The following is a 26,182-nucleotide window of genomic DNA, read 5'->3' on the forward strand; positions in this document are numbered from 1 at the left end:
ATAAGATGCAGCTCTTGTCCTCAAATAATTTAGAATACTGTCCAGGAGAAAGGGAGTCATGGATAACCCTAACATATTAATACCATGATTGCCTTAAGAAAGCGCCTGTGAAACAGAGTCCCCAGAGAAAAAAGACAAAATGGCACTGGGGTGAGTGAAACGTAGATCCTAGGTGATGTCCTCCAGAGGAAAGGAGATCACCAAGAGATTGTTTCTACCTAATCCCCCACAAGAGAACATGAACATTGAAGAAAGGCAGGGAGGAGGAACTGGTTGCTGGAAAAGAATCCTGCAGAGTGAATTAGTGCTCGTGAAACTGAGAACCCGCCCTACCAGCGAAGACCATTAGACAAATAATATAGACGAAGAAATAGACTCAGTGGGTAGAGACAGAAGTTGCTCTGTTCTCTATAATGTTCTTCTAGGTTTCTTGGTCATCTTGTGATCTGCACATTCAGGAAGAATTGTCTAGATAAAATTAAGCACGGTAAGGCTGTCTCGGTTTTCTGGAATGGTTCTGAACTCAACTGTATTAGCTGTTAATTGAATAGATGGCTTCAACTGGAACTTAATAAGTCTTCCTTCTTAATTTAGATTATATCTGACAAACCAATCTTCCTTGGTTAGATTTGAAATTATTCCTAATGTAGCTAAATGATAGCTAGTGAGATCAGATTTATCTTCCCTGAGAGGATAAGGAGGAGATTATCAATATATCTGAAGTCCAAAGGCAGAGACTTCACTCCTAGTTCTCCCTCCTTCTCTGGGGAATTTCCAACAACATGGAGCATTGACATGCTTTCACTTGGGTGGGATACACGGGGACTAGTCAGAGTTTTGCTCTGTCTGCCATGAGGCTGGTGAAGCTGCGGAGTGTGCTGATGTGTTTGCTGTTGGACTGGCTGGCCTCCCTCCCCCTTGATAGGCTCCCCAGAGCAGGGCAGGCCAAGCTCGCTCATGCAGCTGTTCCTTCCAGTGCTGAGCACTTGGTCCTGGTGGGAGATGCTTATAAAGGAAACTGAAGCATGCTGGGAAATTCTTTTTTCTCTTTTGGACTGGACAGATCTGGCTGGTTTCCAGCTCTGCCACTTGTTGTCTGACTTCAGGATAACTGTTTAGTCTCTGTAAATTTAACATTCCTTTCTGATAATCAAGTAAATGGATGCTTCACAAGATTTCAGGGAGGATTTGAAATAAATATATAAATAAGGCACATAGAGAGACTGTGTTGGCAAAGCAAGGACACTGTTTCTCTTCTACAGTGTTCTTTGTACATGAGCATGCTCTGGTTTTTATTGAATGGATATGGTCAGGATTCAACAGAGAGTAGTTATAATAGCTCTCCTTGCTACTTGGTGGTGCTGTGTCCAAGAGGAACCATAATTAACAAAATTAATGTGTTGTAGTCCTCTTCCCTTGAATATGCCTATACATTTATTTCACAAAAGCAAAGAAATCTAGAGTTTTCTTCCTGATTATGGAATTTCTCACAAAATGTGTCAATTTTATACACAATTCTTAAAACAACAGTACTATTGTGATATAGTTAAGTAAATTTTGTAAAAAGATCTCATTCATATTTTGCTGATAAAATAAAAGTCCCATCTCAATGAGTTCTTAAGATAATTTTTAGTAGAGTAATTCATTTATATTTTACTTAATAATAATTTACTATATGCCTCAAATTTGTTACAAGGGTAGATTTTTCAACAGACACACATAGACACACAAACACACACACACACACACACACACACACACACACCAAAACCAAAATCAAAAATAAACAAAAGCCTCCAGTAGCAACAAGAATGGGATGTACAGGTCTAGTTCTGCTAATTAGCTTGCCTTAGCATTTCTACAATGTAGACACATTATAAACATCATGTGGCATTCTGTAAATATATAGAATTCTTATTTTATTTTCCCATAAAGATGTATTTACTGTAGAAGAGGACACTTTAGGCATTATACATTTTGGATTGTTCTTTTTTTTTTCTTTTTTGGGGGGCAGTGGTGCATGGATAGAGTCTCATATCTAGCCTGGAATTTACTCTGTAGACAGGCAGGCTTCAGGCTCCCTGAGATCTTCCTGCCTCTGCCTCTGAAGTGTGGAGATCAAAGGCATGTGCCATCATGCCCAACTGAGTTTGGTTAATGTGGTAGTCTACATGGGAACGGCTCCCATGGGCTCAGATATTTGAATGATTGGTCTTTGGTTGGTGGGAATGTTTGGGAAGGAGTAGGAAACGTGTCTTTGCTGAAGGAGGTATGCCACTTTGAGGTGGACTTTTGAGATTTCCAAAGTCTATCCCAGGCCCTGTCTATCTGTCTGTCTGTCTGTCTGTCTGTCTGTCCATCTGTCTTTCTTTCTTTGTCTCTGACTCTCTCCATGTCATCTCTCTGTGTGTGTCTCTTTCTGTCTCTCTTTCTGTGTCTGTGTGTCTCTGCCCCACTCCTCTGCTTTATGTCTACAGATCAGGCAGTAACCAGTCAGCTACCGCTTTAGTCCGTGCCTGCTGCCACTGCGCTTCCGGCCATTATGATTATGGACTAAACCTCTGAAACTATAAGCAAGTTCCCAATCAATGCTCCCTTTAATAGGCTGCCTTAATCTTGGTGTCTCTTCACCACAGTAGAAAAGTGATGGGGACAGTTGATGTCTTTCAAGTTCTAGAGGGTTGATGTAATAGAGTTTCCCCCTTGCCTTCCGCCTCTTCTGGTATCAATTCTACAAGCATTTGCCCACAGCTGATGTGCTTTATGTCCTGAGCTGGATTCTCAGTGCATAGGACACAGCAGCTGTCCTTGTGCTACGTACCTAATGATGTCAGGAGAAGGCCCTTAGGGATGCTTATTTCTAGTGTGCAGTAGATGCTGTGGTGGGCTGTGAGGGTGGGTTCTCACTGGGATCTACTGGAAGGGGACAGGAGGGGGCAACATTATCGGCAGAGGAAGCCACAGAAGCTGAAGAAAAAACACGGGGCTGTGCACACAAGTCAAGGCACAAAGGCCTAGGGTAGGTAGAGGCAGGAGACTCAAGACCTTGTGCACTTTGGGTTCCAGTCTATGTGTAGAGGAGTTGTTAAAGGGTGAAACAGGACTCCTTGATCTTGTTAGTGTTTTCAAATACCTTGATTACTAAATAAAGGACAGATTTAAGGGGACTTAAGAAAGAAAGCCAAGGGACCAGTTTGGATGTAGAGCCAGTAGGGTATTTTCCAAAGAGAAACTCTGTATCAAGGATTCCTGAAAACTCAAGTAGTAGAAACTTCTTATCAAAATACATCTAGTCACTGGAGAACAGGAAACATGCTCTACCCATCTGTAACTGTCTGGTAGCAGCCTGTTTTATTTGTTTGTGTCCTGAATTCTCTGCTTTGTGTCTATCTTTCCTACTGAGAATGGCGTTGGTTGTAGGTAGTTAGCCTAGTCATTGAGGGCTGTTGATAAATATTTACTGAATAAGTTGATAAGTGAAAAAGCAAAGGATGCCTGGCTTGGAGAAGAGATGCGTGCTAGAATTAGATGCCTGCTTCTGAATGCCTGGCTTGAGCTGCGCTCTGGAAAGAGACACTTACTTCTGAGAAGCGAGTGATGGTCTCAGGCAGCAGATACTTTTGTTCATGTATTGTCTGTATGTTCTCTTCTCTTGGGCTATTTTTAACTTCCACAGACCTGGCCCCCAATTACTCCAGTACTGCTGGGTTATGAGGCCTCTCAGAACAACTCTAATTGGTTTTTAGGCGATGGACTTGAGAGGAATGGATAGTTGCTATTTTTTTCTACACTAAAAGAAAATGGCCTTTCATGGAAGCCCCAGATGTGCTATTTCCCCAACAGTTGATGGTAATTCAAGCATCCGTCTCTACCTGGTACCTCAAGTTCATTAACGCCCAGAGGCAAGCCTAGAAACTCAGCCACTCCCAGAGAGAGAATTAAATGCAGGCCAGCCTTTCTTAGCCTACTTCCTCCTAGTTTACCCTGAGATGTCCAACTCCAGTTTGCCTCATGGCAGTTCAGGACGGTTCCCTCTCTGGGCCTCCACTCTGTCCCTCTTCCTTGACTACATTTGAAATCTCTTTCAAACACAAAACACTTTAGTGGATGAACTATGAAATCAAGTAACTCTTGGCACATTTCAGTGGCAACTACAGCCCCTGTCACCAGGTTTCAAGGGCTGGGGTAGAGGTTGCTGTTTCATTGCAGAGATGTTAGTAGAGAGAGGAGAGGGTCTCTGTGTGCTCGTCAGGGTTGTAGGAAGATGATGATGAAAGCCCAGGCTGGAGACCGCACTGCAGACTCCTGCCCTTTGGTTATGGTGAGTACTGCTCCTCTCCAGTTGGGTGCTTGCTAGCACAAACCAGGAGCCTGGCATTTGTGCCCACAGCTCCAAACCAAGGACCTCTGTCTCATATGATTTATGAGACTCTGATACTGTTTTTTGTTTTTTTTTTTTTTTTTTTTTGCCTTCAACTTTTATACACAAAGGAACATCCCCCCCCCCTCCCGCCAAGGCTCATTAATGAAGGTTGTATAGTTGTCTTCAAAGGAAGTCTGCGGTGGTGTTTGATTATTTACCACTGAGCACATATAGCACATACCTCATGTACACAGCTGATGACAGAATTAGAAGCTTTGCAAGAGTGGGCAGAATGGTGGTGGTATAGAAATTTCGAACATCGAAATAGGACATTCCTCCCAAATTGCTCTCACATGTGAGGGATTACTCCGCCATCCTTGGAGCTCATGGGAACTCTCAGGCAGCCAATAACTGTGTCATGATTGACTAGCTGTGAACTACAGACTTACTTCCATTCTCAACGCCATTTTGTTATCCATTTTCAATGACGGAGCAAGTGTGTGGTTCAGCAGGAAAAGCTCGCTGGCAGCGTCCTAGAATTTATAATGCCCACCTGCACACCCCATCACTCCACTTTTTAGGTGACACCACCTATGCAATGTGCATACACTAGGAGGCAAGCTATTAATGGAAATTCCTTTGCCAACACCCAATGTGCATACAGTAGGAGACAAATTATTAATGGGCATACCTTTGCTGACACCTGCATGCTGTTTTCCTGCATGTTCATAATGGCTTCAGAGATCTTGACGTCGATGGGGTCCATGACCGACTCGATGTTGAACGGTCCTTCCAGTCGCTCAGCCACCAAGAGCATTGCATCTGGTAAAAGACAAGGAGGATACAAGTTTTAAACTTCTATTTCAACATTTATAGAACACTGGATAGGGAAAAAAAAGGACATTCATTCACTCCTAAGACATTATGTGTTCAAGTGAAGTGGGTGGTTAAATCTGAAAACCACAATATACTTTACTTCATGTGAAAATTTAAGATGATCTCACATCCATCGAACATGCCTGAAATATGAGAAAGTCAGCATACATGCAATAAGTTGAATGTATGTAATTCTACATGAGATCAAAATAATGTTCATTGGATGTGAACTACATTTCTAAAATGGGTTTTGATCTCCATTAGAGGTTGAATCTGAAATCTATAGAGGTTTGTGTTTTAAACAACATGCCCCGTGGTGGTTTGACTGAGAAATGCCTGAGAGCCTTCAGCATTTGATGCCCTGGTTCCTAGCTGGTTGCCCCAGAAGGGGTTGTGGCCTGAGAGGAAGGCGTGGCCTTGGGGGAGGAGATATACCACTAGGGCTTTGGGCTTGGAGAGCTCAAGGCCTTGCCTTCCTACCAGTCCACACCCTCTGCTTCCTGCTGGCAGCTAAAGAAGTGCGCTCTCAGCCTCCTCTTCCTGCTTCCATGCCTGCTGCTGGTTGCCATGGCTCCCCAATATGATGGACTCCCAGCCCTCTGGAATGGTTAATCCCCGATAAAGTCTTCCTTCTACAAGTTACCTCTAACTATGTTGTTTTATTACAGCAACAGAAAAGAGAGTGGCGTAGACCCCCAGCTTATGGAACTATTTTAAAAGTTGTGGAAACTTTAGGACTTGAGACCTGGGTAGTGGGAATAGGCATCCTGGGGAAACTCTGAGATCTGCTTCCGCTTCCGGCCAAAGTTGTCTTCCGGCTTGTCTGCATGACGCTCCTGCAGTCACAGACAAAGCTGCTCCCATTAACATGTCTTTCCCACCTGAAATATCTCCGAAATCACAGGCTGAGCCAAGTTCTTCCTCCCTAGGTTGCTTCTGTCGGGTATCTGCCTACAGCGATGGAGAGGAGCCTAATACATCTTCTCTTCTTGGGAAGATGGATAAACAAGAACACTGGGGTGCTGGTTTGTGAACCTGGACACACAGACATCAAGACCTAAGGAACACAGCCTCTGTGTGAAGTACTTCCCATTTTCAGATGCTCTCTCGTGCCCTTGCTTTGTGCTAACACTCTACCCAAAAAGCGTTTCCATTCCGGCTCTTCACTATTCTCTGGGAATGGGAGCGATACAGACCTTTCTGTCATCCGGGTTGGAAGATTAAGGCAGATTCTGATATATACCACACAACGTGCTCTCAAAAATGTCTGGGGGTTACACTAAAATAAATTGAGCTGGATGCGGGCTGGGAACTGGTAATTGTGACACTGAATCACAAGTTATGTATTGGGGGTCATTCTTCCTGTCTGGACTGTCCGGAAGTCTGTAGACAGTTAAATGATATATTAGGGTGACAGCTGAAACGAGTCAGGGTCTGCAGTGAAGGAGTAGACTAGTGACCCCGAACCCTGGCTCAGTCTCCATTCTTGGTAACCAGGCATGCTCTGGCAATCCACTTTCTACCTGGGGTGTGGAGCGGAACGTTTTCTGATGGTGAGAATGTGGCTGTGAGGGAAGAGATGTGCTTAGCACGGTGAAGAACTAATTAGTTGCATATGATTTAAAAGAACCATTCTAGGTCAGCAGCTTCTACTTTACACTGCATAAGACAGACTTTTAACTTATACACCCAACAGGTCACAAAATTTTCAGTTGCTTAAATTCTTAAAAAACGAATCTTAAAATTTTCCCCTTCCAGAAAAATCTACATTTGTTATCTAATACTCACAGAATACAGAAAATGAAAACTAAGAAGATAAATATACCCCTAACCCTACTTCCCAGAACAATAATGTGAACACTGGGGTACATGCCCTATTTATTTTTGCTTTGTGCATGAATATTTTAAGCATGCAATGAAATATACTCTGCATACATCATATGATCTGCTTTCTAAATGTAATATATTATTAATGTAAAACGCTGTTTATAGTTAGCTGTTTTACAGTACTAATGTGAGGAAAGCAAATTTTATTTTTACTGCATATTCAACCACGTTCAACCCAAGTCTAACATCAAAAAATTTTCAGGGTTATAAAGTAGCTATGAATTAGGCTGGTGAGAAACCTTTTAAGAGGATTTTTTAATATAAAAGACATAGAACTGTCTGGAAAGTAGAGATTCATGTTTTTAAAGAGCCCCAGGCTTTATAAACAGTGTCAACTCTTAGTGTAATCCAATGTTCCCTCTGCCAGATTTCATATGAGAGAGTCCCCACCGTGTTCCCTGGGGAATGAAGAAGGGTTAACCATTCAGGGCAGAATCAGGCACAGAAAGAAGCCAGTATCACGTCTCCCAGTTCCATGTTCCATCCCAGGTCTTCCTCCCAGGTGCAAGTGGACCCACAGAAATGCATGCACGAATGACATCACATACAGAAGCCCTCCATTTTTTCTGCTGTTTTTCTTAGATAACACAGGTTGATCTGTATATGTCATGAATTTTTTAACAAAGCAGATATTTCACAAGATCTTAATGGCCTAGTTACCAATTCGGTGGGAGGAAGATACACTTTATTTCATTTTCTCCTTTGTGCATTTGAGGGGGTGTGAAGACTGGTTGCATCTTTTCTGTCTTTCTGTTTGTGTGCTTATCAAAAAAAAAATCCCTTATCAAAAAACTTTGCATCTGGGTTTCTGGTGAGGATTAACTGCTTGTGTCAGATGTAATCTAAAAGAACCAGGGAGTTCTAGTATGGAAAATGTATTGCCACCACAGAGAGGCAAAAGATATAATTAAAGATAATGATAACTACGGGATAACTACTCGGGGACTCTCTCGTGTGAGATCTGGCAGAGGGTACATTGGATTACACTAAGAGTTGATACATGTGTGCTTCACATGTGCACCTGCATGAGTCATCATGCAATGAGTATTGGTCTTTTTCATTATATGTTTCTATCATGAGCAGGTAGGGTTGTAAGGAAACGATTTTGCCCATAAAAAGTCTATGAGGAAAAGGACACAATTTTGGATTGTACACTAAGTATCTAACATAGAGTCTGAAATGACATAGTCTAAGGTCTCTTTAAGATTTAATTTTACTCTAGATCATGAATTTGAGAGGGAGTCAGGGGTACTTGTGGAAGGAGCGGGAAGGAAGAAAGAGAAGGGAAAATGACTAGATTTAAATTGTAAGACATTTCTTATTCTTCTCGATTGACTTAAAGCTTCTTCTTTTGTAGACCCTCCAATCTACAGTTCAGGGAAGACACTTTTGTATTTGTAGCATAAAACTGGCGACATTCTATGATGATGTCCATCCTCTGTCTCCTGTTGTGTCAAGACCACAGCTTGAGTTTTTAAGCGCCTGGGCTCAACCACCAAACTGCAACGAAAAAGCTTCATGGTGGGGTTCAAAGATGCTTCAGGGGTAAGAAGCTCTTCCTGAAGTTGATTCCTAGTGCTCCGAACTGCCTAGAACTCTAGCTCCAAGGGTTCTGAAACCCTCTTCTGGTCTCTTCTGGCCATACACATGGTGTGGCCAGCCATGCCCACACACAAAATGTTTTTGGTGACTCCCCCCCTCATAAAGTTTGCCTATCAACTTTGGAAATATGATCCTGTTGATGAACCATTACCATAAAAGCACTAAACCAAGTGTTCCTGTATTCAGGTTGTTGGTTCTTCCATTTCTAATCTTTATATCAATGCCTTTGCTTTGCTGTCCAAAATACTGTAAGATAATTTTTACTTATCTATTTTTAAAATTAAGATTACTAGTCAGAATATAGTTCTTTTTTTCTTTCTGTTTTTTTTTTGAAATTTATTCTTCGAGCATTTCATACATGGATGCAGTGCATTATGACCATATCCATTTTCTCCTCCTCCCTTTTAACTTCTGTTGGAAGCCTTCCAAGTCATGTCCTTCCTTTTTTCTTTTTTAAATATAGACAGGCAGTTGGCTTGAATGCATTCCTGTGCCCTGTGTGTCTGTCAGGTTCCCATGGAGGGCAGAAGAGTTCTAGGTTCAGTGAGAGACCCTGTCTCAAAATCTAAGGTAGAGAGTGATAGAGGATGTATCCAGACATTGACTTTGGCCATCACACGAGCACACAAGCATCAGGAAAGCACACACAAGTGCATGCACACAGCAACACTCTAAAGCTAATTAAAGAAAGAACAACTCCAGAGATGCTTATGAGTCCAAATGTTTGAAGCAAAATCAAATGTGACAAACACACATCAGTAATTGATGCTAAGGCAAAGTTGTGTGTGAAACATCAATATAAAATTACACATATTCCTGATTGCTGTCATACATAGATTTTTCTTTTATATAAAAATTCAGCAGGCAGGCCTGCAGGCATTATGTGGATTTAGGGGGCTGCTACACTGTTCATAAATGTAAGGCAGGGCACAGGAGAGATGACCTCCCCCAACGCTCCCATTTAGATGCTTATACACAGGAAAATCAAATGTACATCTATCCACGTAATCCTCCTCCTCCTCCTCCTCCTCCTCCTCCTCCTCCTCCTCCTCCTCCTCCTCCTCCTCAGATTTCTGTTTTGTTTATAGAGACACAGTACATGGAAAGGGAAAGCAGCCTTTCAGAATATTCTTCAGCTAGTCATGCCTGCTGTACAGAGTCCAGTCCAGACACTGTAGGATGTAAGAGAGTTACACTTGTAGGACTCAGATGTCCAGTCCTAGACTTTACAAAAGAACCTCCTCAGCCTCAGCCCCAGGGCCTGATGGGAAGAGGCTCTGCATGGCCCACTGAGAAGCCCCATCCACCTCTGCTGTCTAGCTTGCTTCCCATGTGCCAAGCAAGTCAAGCTCTCCACATCTAGAGAGTCACACTCCTACACCGGAGCAGAAGAAAGCCTGCCTTGGGACACTTTCTTGTGATAAAGTGAGAGAAACATATATATATATATTTGTGACATCAAGACAGTAATAGTTTAGTTTCTCTAAATCCAATTAAGTCCCACAGGGTTGTACTTGGTCCAAAGCCACTGTCCCCAGATATCTTAATTATCTCTGTGCCATTCCATTTGGAAACATTGCAATGTGATTCTTATCTCTTTCTTTGGAGCTGTTATCTCTTGCCAATTAAACAAAGACCCTCAGTGCTGCAGCTAATTACGAGCTGATTCCTTTTGTGCATATCCTCTTGCCCAACTTATGTATTCCTTTTAGAAAGGCTCTTTACTGGTGGAAAACAAAATTTGAATGGCTTACAAGTAGCTGTTATTTTGGCATGAGTTACTGTTGCAAACCAAGAGATACTCTGTTAGCCCTCAGGCGGTGCTGCATCATCTGCAGTCGGCCAGCAGAGGCAATGAGACAGCCACGCTGCAAGCAAAGCTGGAGTCTGAGGTCAAGGCTTTCTGCCTGGACAAACAAGACTTTGTGTTTTGGAAAGGGGGTTGGAGTCAGTACCCGGGCTGTATTGTAGCTGGGTGATAACTGGTTTAGTACTACAAACAAGTCATTGAATTCACAAGGTCACTTTACCTGCATGGAAATTATGGCATGATACATTAAGTAATCGTGGTATGAGAAATGAAGTAAGACAGAGCTTAAAAAACAAATAAAATGGTATCAGGTGCCTCTATTTCAAACACAGTTGTCTTCCATGAGTCACTGTCTCTAACCAGTGTAAGTCAAAAGAGAGGAGTATTTAATGATATTTTGGTGGCATGTTGACAGGAACGGTGTGATCGGTAAGGCGCACGGATACCGTTAAGATGTATAGCTGGCGTTGCTTCGTGTGCTCAGTTAACGTTTAGATAAAGGTGCCCTTTGATGGATGCTCTCATTACTGAGAAATATGAAACTGCATTATTTTCTTATGATGTGCCCTCAGTTAATTAAACATGACTACAAAGTTTTTTAACATTCTCTCCTCTGAAACATGGGATTTGTCAAGTGTCCCCGTGAGTCCAGGTGGCTTCAGTGACTGCTGTGATGAATAGCACACACAAGAAATGACACTGTTGGTTCACAGTGCTGGTACCCAAGAGACTCTTGTAAGACTCTCCTGAGGCAAGTGTGGAAGAGGGACCACATGTGGTTTGCTGGATGAGAGTCCCAGCAGGACCAAGACTTCCAGCCATCCCTTCCAAAGTATCACAGATGAATGAAGCCTTCTTGGGCTCTCCAGAGCAGCCAGTCTGTCAGCTGACGACTAAATGCTAACCCCAGTCAGCACCACATGGAACAGAGGAGTCAACCAGCTGATTGTGCCCTGATACATGGCATTCTGACTTATAAAAATAGTTATATTAAGTCAACAAGTTTTCTAATACTCTATTTCTTAGGAATAGAAAACCAGAGCAAATAAGAATATTTATGATACTCAAGTGCTTTTCCCGTGTTTGATAGGACCTGAATTTTTGGAACTCTATTCAAATAATAGTTAATAAATATAACACTTATGATAAACACTTTGTTTTTAAGCATTGCAGTAGTTAAGAAAAGCTATGGTTCTATTAAGAGAGCATCCAGAATACTCAGGGGACCCTGTAGCTAGCTGGCCTTGGATTAGAAACTCCGTCTCCCCTAAGATGTGTTTAACAGCAGTGGAGGAAGCCATTTTGTTTTGTGTCTAGGTAATGGCTTATTGAGAATAAAGGTTTGGGGCCAGGTGTGGCATGGAGTTTCTTATGATGTTGAAGTAGAAACCTTCCTGAAGGGCCCTGCAGCTGTGTGATCTCTGGAGGACACATATCGAGGACTTAACCTAATCAGACGTAGGTCTTTAAAGAGAGGGTGGGAATCAGGTACTTTGCTGAATGCCACTGGTTTGAAGGTGGATAGGGAAAATTTTCAAAGTGTCTGGAGCAGAGCAGAAAGACTTTCCCTTAATGGGATGTGATTAAGTCTTTCTGAAGTAGGTGTAGGGCAGGGATACTTTAATAACTGAAAATTCAGGGCCGGAGAGATGGCTCTGCAGGACAAGGAGCTTGTTGCAAAGCCAGATGACATGAGCTGCATTCCTAGGACTTGTATAATAGGAGCGAACCGACTCCCACAGCTGGTCCTCTGACATCGGCATGTGCACTCTGACACACACACACACACACACACACACACACACACACACACACACACAAATAAATAAATGGAACAAAAGCTTAAAACTGAAAATTCAAGCAGGCTTACCTGAATATATTAAATATTTGTTAGAAAATTGTCAGGTAATTTCCCTCTTTTTGATGGGAAACAAATCTTCAAAATTCTAGTCAAATAGTCTTTAACAAATTTATGTTGTTTTCCTGTTTGTACCTTAAACAGTTATCTTATAAACTGAGGATCATGAGAGCTGAAGAGTTCTTACTTTATCTGGTTTGCTTATTAATGATAAAATATAATATAATAAGAGAAATAAAGAAACCCAACACATTGGAATTGGACCAAACAAGAGGAAAAGAACCCAAGAAAAGGCACAAGAAGCTGTCACTATTTGCACAGTCAGGAATCCCATTCTGGTTTTTTGTCTGTTGTTTTGTAAAGATTTATTTATTTATTATATATGGGCACACTGTAGCTGTCTTCAGACACTCCAGAAGAGCCACCATGTGGGTGCTGGGATTGAACTCAGGACTTCTGGAAGAGCAGTCAGTACTCTTAACAGCTGAGCCATCTCTCCAGCCTCAGTGTTTGTGTTTTTGATGAGAGAAAGAGTGAAAGTCTCTGTCACCACTGATAGTGGTCAACAATGATGCTGTCCATGGTACCTCCTTCAAGGAGCTTGGATTTTCCTGACCTTCCCAAGGTTGACACCTGCAATTGTTTCTTTCACTTACAAGAAAAATGAATTAAGACAAGGAACCATTTTTCTTTTTTCTTTTTCTTTTCTTTTCTTTCTTTCTTTTTCTTTTTCTTTTTCTTTTCTTTCTTTTTTTTTTTTTTTTTTTTTTTTGAGACAGGGTTTCTCTGTGTAGCCCTGGCTGTCCTGGAACTCACTCTGTAGACCAGGCTGGCCTCGAACTCAGAAATCCACCTGCCTCTGCCTCCCAAGTGCTGGGATTACCGGAGTGCACCACCACCACCTGGCATGACAAGGAACCATTTTCAAGATCTCATGGGGTCATCTGAATTTATTCTTGAGCAGGGAATGAACAGGTCGTCTTTTTATTTCCCTGGAATCCCACCAGGTTCTTGTTTAGAAAGCCATGCTTACCTAACTCTCTTTCATACACCCGTTTTTAGCTGAGCCAAGATCTTTTGCCCACTGTGAAATAATCAGAAGCAAAACAAGTAATTTTAAACCCTGGCAAGTCCATTCATGGGCATCCAGTTAGCCATGATTCTTCATAAAAACAAACAGAAAAAAAGCAGTTTTTACTTGGGCTGATACGTGCTCATGACACGGATGTAATTAGGGGTTCAACTTTTTACTGCATCGTGCAGTAGACAGGTATACTGAGTACACCTGTCCTTTGCTCTCACCCACACTTATTAATTAAAATGCCCTGAGAGGCCTGGGGTGGGGAGAGTTTTACAGCAAGGCCTGGAAACGCAGTAGGGCTCCTAGGGACAGAGGCAATGCACACAGGAAGCAGGGCTCAGATGACCAGGCAAGAGGACAAACTTGAGAGTAAGAAGAGAGCTTGAACATACAAGCAGAAGGTCTGTCCCTTTGTAGAGATTTTATATATAAAATTTCTGCTTTTTATTTTTAAATCATCTGGATTTTCGCTCCTTTCTCATGTCTCCTTCCCTCACATCACCAAGCAGTCTGCTTCCTGAGGACATTTGATCAGCCTGCTGCCCATCTTTGCAGGCATAAAGTTGGCCACAGCAAACTGGCACACTTTGGTATGCCAGAGCTGCCCGTCTTATCAGCCTCACCTGACATCCCCACTGCCCCCTAAACAGCCTTTCCCCTCAGTGTTCTCTCAGAACGTTTCATGTGACATTGTCACTGACTTTTGCCCTGACAACTCAGCATATCCCGATAGACACAGTTTCCTAAAGATAGACAAGTGGCCCTCTACCTACTTGACACACACACCCAGACTCCACCCCTGGCAACGTCTCACCTCCCACTACTCAGCGTGCTCTGGGGGGCCCTGCTATAAAGAATGTTCTCTGTCCATGTCAGAGACCTCACACATCATCCATTGATCACATATGCAAGTCAGTCTGTAGGATGAAGCCTTGGAAGCAGCCAAGTGAAGACTTGGAACATGTAATTCTTACATTGACCAGCTTGCAGAAACTGCACCCATATTCTGACTGACTGTGCATGATGTGTGGTCCTCTTACCCCCAGACTTTTAGATTTGTGAAGCTCAAACATTTTTAATCATTACAAATAAATTTCCTGAATTTTCTTCCTTGTAAGTATAACATGCATACTATTGATTTTTGTGTTTCTTTATAATCTACATCTATTTTTTTCTTTTTCTGTTTCTGAGTTTTTTTGTGGTTATTGTTGACATAAAGGACTTTCCTTTTTAAGAAACAAAGATCTTTTTTGATAGAAACCTACAAATTTTCCCTAGCTTTTTTTTAAACCTTAATTATGGTGGTATTTGATATGCAAATCTTTTGTTGTTTTTGTACACTGTAATTTACCAATCATTAAAACGTTTTTTTCTTGGCCTCTGCCATACTTTATAGCTTTTCTCCATTTGAAGATGGAGAAAAGTCGCCCATGATGTGGCTGACTACATTTTCTTTCTGTCTACTGTGCATCTTGCTACTCCTGGCTCTTGGTGTGTTCCCTCCCCTCCACTCAAGGTTCCCTCTTTCTAGAACACTCTCCTGGAGATACTGACACAGTATGTACCACTCTACTTTCTGTAGGCCTCTTAGCAAAGGAAATTCTCAAAGTGGCTTCTTTTTTTAATTGCATAAAACCTCAGTCATCCTTGGCCTGGTGTTTCTATTATGTGCCCAGCAATCCCTGTCTGCGTCGTCACATGAAAATCTGTTACTCTCTCTGATGGGTGGGCAATCTTCAAAACGTTAGGGCTTTCACTGTTATTTTTTTAGTTTGGTGTGTGTGTGTGTATGTGTGTGTGTGTGTAAAGGGGAGAAGGTATAGATGGCATGACCCAAAGCCAGAGGACAACTTTATAAAGTCAGTTCTTTCCTTCCACCATCATGTGACTTCTGTGGATTAAACTCAGTTTCTGGAATTTGTTAAGGTTTATAGCTTCAGGGGTGTCAGTCCATTGTGGTGCGGAAGGCCTGGCGGAGCGGTTCACTTCATAGCAATGGGAGTATGTAGGAGAGGCTTCTCACACCATGGCGGGTCAGGAAGCAGAGAACACAGGAGGAGCGGGGCTCGTCCTTCACCAGCAGCTTGCCCTTAGCAACCTACCTCCCGAAGCTTCCGCACTCTTCCCAAATACTACCAACTGGAGAGCAAGTGTTTACAAGAAGGGTCTTTGGGGACCTTTCAGACCCAACTATTATGAGACAAGAGATCATCTGCCATCTGTTTTGTTTGCTGCTAAGCCCCAAACCCTAGAGCAGTGGACTTGGCTGGTCCCTGGCTGTGGGTTCCACAGTTGCAGAGTTAGCCAACCTCAGATGGGAATCATTTTTCTGGACATTTGCATCTTTCTCAACACGTGCAACTATCTTTCCTTCTCATTACTTGCTAAGTGATACAGTGTAACAACTATTTGCATAGCATTTACATTGGATGAGATATTGTAAGTAAATTAGAGGTGATTTACCTTGGAAGGGAGGGGGTTTGTAGGTCACATGCAAATGCTCACTTTTCCTTAAGAGCCTGAAGCACCTGCAGAGTCTGGCATCACGGGGTCCTGGAACCCGGCCCCATGAATACAGAGCTGTGGCTATGCTTTGGATCTGAGAGGTGCTCACTGAACATTTGTCAAGTTAGCACTGGAACAAACTTTCAAAAATCGTTCTGTATTTTCTTCTAGAAACCTAATAAAAGCTTTCTGCCCACCTCTCCACCCTGACACCTCCCCTCCCTGCTCCCCCTCCATGTGTATGGCCACAAATGCCTGTGAAATTTTATTAGCAGTGGCTATAGGATAAATGGACCCTGGGTGGCTTTTGATATGTTCTAACATAGATGAAGAGTTTGGGTGGGAATTTAAAATCATATTGTACTTTTTTTTATTAGGTGGAAATAACTTTTTAGTTCTCTGAGCTTGAAATTGAAAAGCTGAGCTGTTTCTGTTTCCATTGAAGGTTATCGCTAGGTTAGCTCCCCTGTCCCTCCAGAAGAAGAATGTGGATATTTTTGGCTGGGTCAAAAAGTTTGTTTCCACTGCCTTCCAAGAATCCATGTTAGCTAATAACTTTCAAAATAATTACTGTGATGAATGTCTGGTTTGTTTCTTCTTTGTAATTTGTCTGTAGTCAATAAACAGCAGATTGGCAATATTCCTTATCTAAGTTGGCCAATCAAACACCAAAAATACCTTGAAAGGGGATCAGATCCTGACAGGACTTGGGTTTACCTAAAGAAATCATAGGATCACAAAGGAAGGTAAACAAGCCAGAATGGAAGTGAACAATTTAGAACACTGAACAGATATCATATTCAACACCACCACCACACCAGGGAGCAACCCAGAAACATTACAATAACTAAAGAACTAAAGCCAAAAGAGAGATTTTAATGAAAATAACTGTTTACTTTGAAACCAAATTCAGCAAAAGGAGGAGAGAACAAATATAAAATTTAATTTAATCTGAAGCCAGCACAAACAAGAGGCTTATTTTGCTTTGACACTAAAAAAGAAAATGCAAATCATGGGAGGGAATAATTCACCAGTTGTCCTTGCACCGTGCAAAAATTAGAATCCACAGGACGCTTTTCTAGGCAGCTCTTTTCAGGAGAATGATACATTGTATTTCATAAAAATATAATATATTCATGTAAGCACTGTCTTTCTGCTATTTTATATTCTGAAGTGTTTAGTTACATCACAAGCCACAAAGAATAGGACTTGTAAATCACTAACTTGATGGACATGGAAGTATCTGCTGCTAACTGTTACTCTTCATTTAAATTGTTAGGATTTACTTTCCATATGAATGAGTTGTTATGTAATTTGTAGCTTTAACTGTCCAAATAATTCACAGCAACCGACCAGTCTCTGCCTTGAGGATGAATCACAGAACTTGAGGGGTGCAGATCTCCCTGAGAGGAACTGTCTATCTGGATGTTTCTTGAGCTCCAACGGAGTTTGGACACGCTAGTAGATTCATTTATCGATTGGTACAGAATAACTCAAAGAAGGAAAGCAACTCATTTGATTGAAACTGTGAAGCTTGGACCAACACACTGGCTCTTCTCACTTTATCCTCTAACTCCCTCGGCCACTGCTCAGTAGTGCCCAGTAGTTCATCTACTGACTATATTCCACGGGCATTATTCTTTTAATAGGTGAAATTGAAAGAGAAAGCATAAAGAAATGATATTTTTTATTCTAGCTAAGCTTGCGCGCACACACTATGATCAATTTCTTAAGCATTCCCTGGTGACTCTTGAGTGACCACAAGAACACCACGATCCAGCATCGTCCTTCATAGGTTATCTAAATGCTCCCATTGCTGCTATGGGACCTCGTGACCCTGGGATGGAGCCCTTGAGTTTTTCTTGACTCCTTAGCACCTTGCACCTTGGATGGGCTCTGTGGTGTGCTGGGAAGATGTCAGTTGGGAGGAGGTGTGATTCTGAGATGTGTGAGGTCTGAGGCCAAGAAGTCACCAGGCCCACACTCTGAGGCTCTGGGACAACTTATCCTCTGTGAGTTGTAAGGTTCTTGTGTGTGTGTGTGTGTGTGCCCTTGTATGAGGAAGCTCCCTGTTCTGCTCTGGCAATTAAGTGTAACACTGGCATGGAACAAAAAAGGCAATTGTGGTACCTTGGTTATTATACTCTTCTTTCTTGGTTATTACACTTTCTTGGTTATTACACTCTTCTTTCTTGGTTATTACACTTTCTTGGTTATTACACTCTTCTTTCTTGGTTATTACACGTTCTTGGTTATTACACTCTTCTTTCTTGGTTATTACACATTTTTGGTTATTACACTCTTCTTTCATTCTTTGTTTTATCAATACAGGGCTTCACCCTAGACCAGGCTGGGCTGGCGTTCACACTGTGGCCTTGAGCTCTTGGCAAACTTCTGGCCTAAGACTTTCATTCAAAAAAATGTATTAAAATCACATTTATCTATCAACTCTATACAAGTGTGCACGCCCTTGTATCACAACACTGCTGTGGGGAAAAGAAGACAACTTGAGGGGGTTTGAGGGGGTTTTTGCTGGACTTCTATCGTGTACATTCTGGGGATCAAACTCAGATCATGAGAACTGGCAACGGAAATCAGTCTACTGGATAAGATTCTAGGCTGACCCCGAGTCTGTGGTTTGCTTTCTGAGACAAAGTCTCAATGTTTCTCAGTCACAGCTAGAGGTCAGGGCATCTGCCATCTTAACCTCAGAGTCACAGCAATTGCATTGCCTCACTCCCTCACTTCCAGGTGTGAACCACCACACCCAGGTCAATTATTAAATCTGCAAGGCCAGATGGTTCCTTTTCTTCAACCAAGTTGACTCTGAAGGTTTGAGGCTATCAGCATTCCTGGAGCCACAAGTCCATGCTGAAAAAGAACAATCTAATGCCTTCCTGATATGAGGATCAATGCCAGTCACAGATAGCAGAGGCCCCCCGAATTAGCCAGACATGAGTGGCAGGCCAGGGTGCGTTGCTGACTCTCTCTCTCTCTCTCTCTCTCTCTCTCTCTCTCTCTCTCTCTCTCTCTCTCTCTTCTACATACTTCCCCCTTCTCAGACTTCTTTGTCTACTATCAGGAAACAGGACCGTTTCAGACATTTCCAAGTGTCTCACACAAATGCAAAAGTCTCAACTTTCTGCCCACCTATTACATTTAAGTAATTCTTTTCTTTCTCCCTCCATTGCCCCTAAAGTTAATAAAGCAAAGTAACTCAAGAGACCATTTGTTCCAGAAGTAGAAGCGCTTGCAACCTGCACAGGAATGAGCCACAAGCCTCTCTCCGAACCAATAAAAAACAAATAACTGAGAAGTCAGGTGTGCCGTCAGAGCTCCCCGCCGAGTACAAATCGAGTGATTAGTGGGAGACTCAGTAAGCAATGGGAACCTTTCTCCTGCTCGCCTGTGCGTGTATTATTAAAAAATAGATTTTTTTTTTATTATTTTGTTGCTTAGTGCCATTTGAACCAAAATGAAAAATATTTCAAAATGGCTTTCTGTGTCCTGTATCTCTGGGTCACTAGACTCTGAAGAAAATTGTATGGATTAAAAAGAGAACAAAAACCAAACAAACAAACACCCCAAACTGAACTCATTTTGACAGGCTCTGACTTCTTTTAGGATTGACTGTGAGAAATGACAAGATGCCTTTTGATACTTCCTACATGATGGCTCTGGTTTAAAATTGTCTTCAAAATATCCCATATGGAGGCAAACATCATCTTCCAAACCAGAGAAGTGAGGAAGAGGGAGAGAAGAGGGAGAAGCAGACAGAATGGATTCCAGTCTCAGGTATGTTGGTGTGTGTGCATGGTGTGTGTGTGTGTGTGTGTGTGTGTGTGTATGTGTGTATATGTGTGTGTGTGTATGTGTGTGTATGTGTGTGTGTGTGTATGTGTGTGTGTGTGTGTTTAACTAGTATGAGTTAAGGGAATCACTCCTGCTCCAGAAACCTATATATATCCCAGTGCCTGGACTTAATGACACATATCTGTCCTCCTAGTCTCCTGAGACAGAAGGACCATTAACTTGAGGTCAGTTTAGCCTACACAGGGAATCTCTGGTTTTGAAAAACAGAACAAAAATTTTCATCAGTGGCTCCTTTATCAGCGAACAAATATGTCTGGAAGTTTAAGCCAGCAGCCTTAGCATTGTGCTTGATGTGAATCTGTATTTTCTAACTTTCTTGTTATAATGCAGGATCTTCTAGACTGACTGTTGGAAAGTTACTTTGATGATTATGAGAATATGGTGTTACAGTCTGGTTTTTGGATGTGCCTATGACCAGGGGAGGGACAAACAGGTGACACCTCCTACCCTGTGAAAGGTAACTCCAAACATGTGAGCAGTGGTCCCAGGAAAGCCAGAAGACAGTGTAGGCCAGCTGGTTAATGGGTGGAGGAACAAAAATCAAACAGAGATACTAAGTGTCAGCGTGCAGATTGTGAATGCAGGAGACAAAGGAAGCGATGAGAATACAAGCTCAGTAAAACTTCCTAGAGTTACTTTAACACAGATGTAAGTACTTTAAAAGAGAAGTAAGTACTTTAAGAGACAGGTAACTACTTATTTTCAATGAAATTTATTCCTAACTCCAAATGGTTTTTTAACTTTTTGATAATACAAAAAGGAAAGAGATATCCAAAGAAGAGAATAAAACCATTATCATTTATCAATACAAAATTGATTATAAGGGAATATTTCGTGTCACCCCTTTCTAGCTGTTAATTTTGGTGTGCATGCACGAAGCTCGAGCCATATAAGAAGTTTCAACCATTTATTTTTTGTGCAACAGCATATGGTTAGATATCCCCTGCTGGCTGAAACTATCTGTCTAACCAGCTATGTGTGATTTCATGTCATAAGTTGTCACAATTTATGTAATCTGTCTTAAAATTCTTAATTACATGTTCATTTTGTGCTCATGCATAAGATAACACGCCGTGGTGTGCATGGGGAACAAGTGTTGGAAGTGAATATCTCCTTCTACTATGTGAGCTCCAAGGACCAAACTCAGCCTCTCTGGGTTGACAGCGGGATCCTTTATCCACTGCACCATCTTGTTGGCACATCACTGTCTTATTGATGCTTTTTAGATTCATAGATATGAACCAGTATAAAATATTCTTCCTATCTCTGATCTGTCTCTATTCATGATTATCTACTTAAGATAGATTCCTTTACATTTCATAATTTATTCATTGAAGAACTAAGTATAGTAACTGCTCATTTTTATTAATAAACAGGAAAGGTTCAAACTTACCCTTTATATGGAATTTTAATAGGGATAGAAATGAAGGTAAAAGAATATGTCTGTGACTCTGTCACTTAATAGACTTGCATTTATGGAGCAGCTGTTTTAGTAGATGGGCCATATTTCATTGAAAAGGAGAGTTGGAAACAAGTTATTTCCTCATGTTTTAAATGTTACAGTTCTGGTCCTGCTTAGATCCAAACTTACATATATGGCAATAAAGCCACAGATTCCCATTTGTTAATTTAAATGTCTGGATTTGTAGATATCTCACAGGTCCTAAGTCAGGAGACTGTTGAGCAGTGTAGGTGATGGAGAAGGCCCTAAATTCATATAGTTATATATATGACTATACTCATATATGAGGCATGAAAGTAAAAGTGAAACAGAAAGAAGAAAGGAGACGTGTGTGCGCACATGTGCGTGCGTGTGTGTGTGTGTGTGTGTGTGTGTGTGTTGGAGTGGTGGCCATAAACAGTGGGTATGAAGAGGAATATGGTCAAAGTACATGATATTCTTGATTGAAGTTTGCTTTATGAAACCCATCAGTACATACAATTGTATACTTGTCAAAAGTTTGAAAAATAGTATTCAAATAAGTGAAAATGGCACAAAGAAATATTTTAGGGATCTCCAATCCATGGTCTGCAGTGTACACGTGTCATAGGATACCATCGAGACCCAACACAATATCACAAACTTAAGAGGCTTTTGCCACTTCCAGTATTTAAGACTCAATTCAATATTTTATTTTTATTGTGATAAGGCTGTGTAAGTGATACGGCTGTGTCACAATGTCAAAAGGCCGTACACACCTGGAGGACCCAATACAAAGACACAGATGCAAAGTGAAAATAGGCTGGTCTACACTGGAACGACCTTGTATGTCTGGGAGCCTTCCAGGTAAGGGCAGCTTATGCAGCTGGCCACGTGGTTGTGCTAGCAGGTCCGTATCTTTGGAGTAGACAGTTATAGAGATGAAACACGAGTGACCTAAACAGTCACCTGAAAGTCACTGTGCAGGTTGAAAAGCAAACACGTGAGTTCCCTTATTTGAAGATGTCACCAGTTGCCATCCTCTTTCTATGGCACTGCTGGGCACAGTAGACACAGTGTCCACCTAAGCCCCCTGAAGCCACGAAGCTGATGTTATAATTTGTAGCCCCACAAAATCCAGTGTTTCTTTGTGAGCAATAGATCCAGATGCTGACAAGGATCAAAACCTCCCAATTTTAAAATGCTGTATCTCTGCCTTAAACATTCAGGAATATTTCTAAGTATCCACACGTAAACAGCCATGTAGATAAGCCCAGAAATGCTTCCAGAAAGAATCACAACATTAATCCAGAGGCTGGCATAGAACTGAGAATGTCCCTCAGTGAAGTACCTCAGTGAGGCCAGTGTTTGTTCTATCAATCAAATATAATACCCAGTGTCATAGGCCTTGATGCTTTCATGTAAAATCCATAGTTTCTTTGTGTACATTGTAAAAAAAAAATTGAGATACAAGGAGGATGTTGATTAACTTCTGATAGACCTAGAAACAAAATCAGAATACTACTATTTGATGATACAATAAACTCTGACAATTGATTTCCAGTGTCTTTCTATAAGGTTTCCTCTCCTAGTTTCTAGAAACATGAGCCAAAGTGATTTCTGCTAATACATCTCAATTAACCTTAAGTCACCTTTGGGTACTTAAAGATCTATGATACCATTGTTTTTCAAGAATCTTGGTAAGAGTCCTCTCTCTGTCTCTGTCTCTTTCTGTCTCTTTCTGTCTCTTTCTGTCTCTTTCTGTCTCTGTCTCTTTCTGTCTCTGTCTCTTTCTGTCTCTGTCTCTCTTTCTCTCCCCCTCCCTCCCTCCTTCCCTCCCCCCTTCCCTTGGGGCTACAGAGAGACAACCAAAAGTATTAATTTAAAAGAAAATCCAGGATGGTGTATTTTAGGAAGTGCCCACATTGCTCTATGTTTTCTGTATTGCATTCTTTAAATACTTCATGTAGAAACAGCCAATAAATTTACACAATGATTTCATTTAAAGCCTGGGTACCCCTGAATTCTATAGTGAGGACCTATTTGCTTACCTAAAGCGCATCTTGGAACCACAAAGCATCATCTGGAATGTCGTTGGCAGATGTGCTGGAAACACCTTGTATAATTATTTTCTGTTCTGCCTAAGCATTCAGAGTTTAAATCTGGGCTGGAAATTACAGCTGAGAAACCCCAGGGCCTCTACCGTGGGCTGCTTAACTTTATCTGTTTCTAATTCTGTGTCTTTCATATTTCTTTTCCACATATCTCCAGGTGCCTTCAGGAAATAGGTCCATTCTGAATATATCACATAAATAGACTGCAGTGGGGGGAGGCCTTTTCGTTTAGAAAGTGCCTCTGTACAACACCTGAAAGGGAGGTTCATTGAGTAATATTATCTTGCATTTCTACAGAAGCACAAGTGCTTCTTCCCCAAGCACTTAACATAACAAAATTGCCTCACTCATCATGGCAAAGCAGCCACCTTTAGAGAGGTGAAGCTGTTTTTCAGGATGGAGAAATACTTCAGATGGAACACGAAATGAAGAAGAATTCTGTGTCGAGTAGACGTGGCAGGGGAATTTAAGTAGTCAGAATGAAATTATTGACTTGGAATTGGGTCAGAACCCTGAGACTAACTGTGCAGATGCTGGACTAGTCTGAGAAGCGCTACTGGTTATTTACTGAATAAACATATTATATTGCTTGGTAGAAAGGTATGTATGTGTTTTGTGGATATTACATATCAATCTTTTGTATATATATGCATATATATTATGTATTATATGAAAATATTAAGAACAATTTTTACCCAGAAAAAGGATATTTGTTGTTCAAAATTGTGTATTACATTATAAACACACACCCACGTCATTCCATGTGTTTCTAAGCTGGCCTCTGGGCTTTGCTGTTCCCACATCAATAAGCCAAGCCCAGTGTCTTAGGAGCTGCTCTTGTTCTCTGAACATTTCCACAAAACAATACTATTTTGAACAAACTGTATCTTTTCTATTTCTCCTAACTTACCACCTCTCCCTCTACACATATGCCCATGTAAAGAAAACTTGATCTAGACATTCAATATTTTGTTGCTATTGAGATGAAAGGGACTTTATAATGATTATTATTTTAAACATTATATTGGTACATATTAATTATGTAACAAAAGTTTGACTATGACATTTTTATATATGTATACAATGTAGTTTGATCATATTCATACCCTGTATTAACACTCCTTTGATTTATTTTTTTAAAATAAGATGTCAAGAAATATTAGTGTAGAAAATTTAGAGAATTTAGAAAAGGCAACAAAGAACTTTAATGCTTAGGACAGCAACATTACAAGTAATGATCAATAGAGGTCTCACTTCTTGTCAAGAGACCATGACAAAAACCCCAAACAATAAAAACACAGAGCAGGTTACATTTTGAAATGCACACACACACACATTATATGTGTACATAATATACATATACATAAATATATGTCTATTACAAGAGTTATAAAAGAGGCCATGAACATGAGGGGATAAAGAGAGGCAGGTATATGAGAGGGCTTAAAGGGAGAACAGGAAGGGAGAAATAATATAATTATACTATGGTACCAAAATGGAATTACTTAAGAATAATAAATGGGATAGACCGTTGACATTTTTTGTCCATGTAACTTTGGAAGAATAAAGCCACTAGACAGCTGAACATGTATTTCTCTTTTCTTTGCTTCTACAGGCAGTGAGCTCATGAGCTGAAGCTTTGCATTGTGTAAGGCCACACCAGCTTCCAGGTTATAAAAAGGCCACAAGGCGTTCCCAGCTCTTCTCAATTCATGGTGGATGGTGAGAAGGCACAGGGCTTAGTAGAACATTAGAGAAGGAGTGTGTGAATCAGTCTACATAGGGAAAGGGTATCTAGCAGTGTTCCAGGCCTGGGTCACAGTGCCATACACATACTTTACATAGTAAATAGATGCTAAGAAAAAGAACTAGTAGGTTATAGATTATATACACAAAAGAAATGTATAGTCTGTTTCCACAGAGAGGGAAGATCAACTTCTACTCGTAGCCTTTCCCTGACATATATTCCTGTCAGCCATTCCTCAGCACAGGATGGTCCATAGACTAAGGAGTTTGAATACACAATGTCTCAACAGCAGACAGCTATCTGCTCCCAGTTGTTTTATCTTTGGACCACCATCAAATAAACTAGTCAAATGTAGAACACAATAAAACCTTTGGCTTTGCCTAGTGTGTTAGCTTCTCTGTCACGTTCTCCAGGAGTAGAAGGATGGATATGCCTTTGTGTAGAAGATGGAACATCGGATAACGATGACTAAACTCTGCCTTTGTTGGTTTTCCCACCAGACCCAGGGAACCATTGATAGAGGTCTTGGGGATCCTGGCAAGTGGCCATGAGAAACCATAGTGGTGGCTGCACAGCTTGCATTTCAAATGACAGAGCTAGATCAAGTCTCCACCGATGATACGGTTGAAGGGTATCATCAGAGCCAGCAGCTGTACCTCTTCATGTCCTGCCAGTATCTTGTTAATATAACGTCAGCTCTCAACTACCTGATGCATTTTTAAAGCTTGCTACAGGGCTTTTAAATCTCAGAGATGCAGGCTTTCTTCTCAGACAAGGTACAGGTACTATGTGAAACTCTTGTGTCACACAAGTAAAGAGACTGTGGGAAAGGAGGAATTCTTTTCGGGCTAAGAGCCAGAACTCTTCAATAGTAACTCTGGCATGGGGCTGGTACACTCCCACAAGGCCATGTGTGTTTGAGATGTCTCACATCTGAATGACCGCTGTGAGTAACCTATTTATTATTTTGACATTGCAACGAAACCACAAGGGGAGAGGCGTTTTCTCTGCTTCCGTCTGGCTCGGTTAACCACGTTCTCAGGGTA

The 26,182-nt window shown here is 41.3% G+C and overlaps 1 protein-coding gene across 1 annotated transcript in view; it reads right to left on the reverse strand.

Annotated features, from left to right (window-relative positions):
* The window catches only part of Gpc6 (glypican 6), a 1,033,125-nt gene that overhangs the window by 107,906 nt on the left and 899,037 nt on the right, over positions 1–26,182 (reverse strand). Inside the window, exon 5 of the mRNA XM_052190667.1 lies at positions 5,055–5,185. Coding sequence (XP_052046627.1) covers positions 5,055–5,185 — 131 coding nt within the window. The remainder of the gene's footprint in view (positions 1–5,054; positions 5,186–26,182) is intronic.

Source organism: Apodemus sylvaticus, chromosome 8, assembly GCF_947179515.1.
Source record: "Apodemus sylvaticus chromosome 8, mApoSyl1.1, whole genome shotgun sequence".
Classification (NCBI taxonomy): domain Eukaryota; kingdom Metazoa; phylum Chordata; class Mammalia; order Rodentia; family Muridae; genus Apodemus; species Apodemus sylvaticus.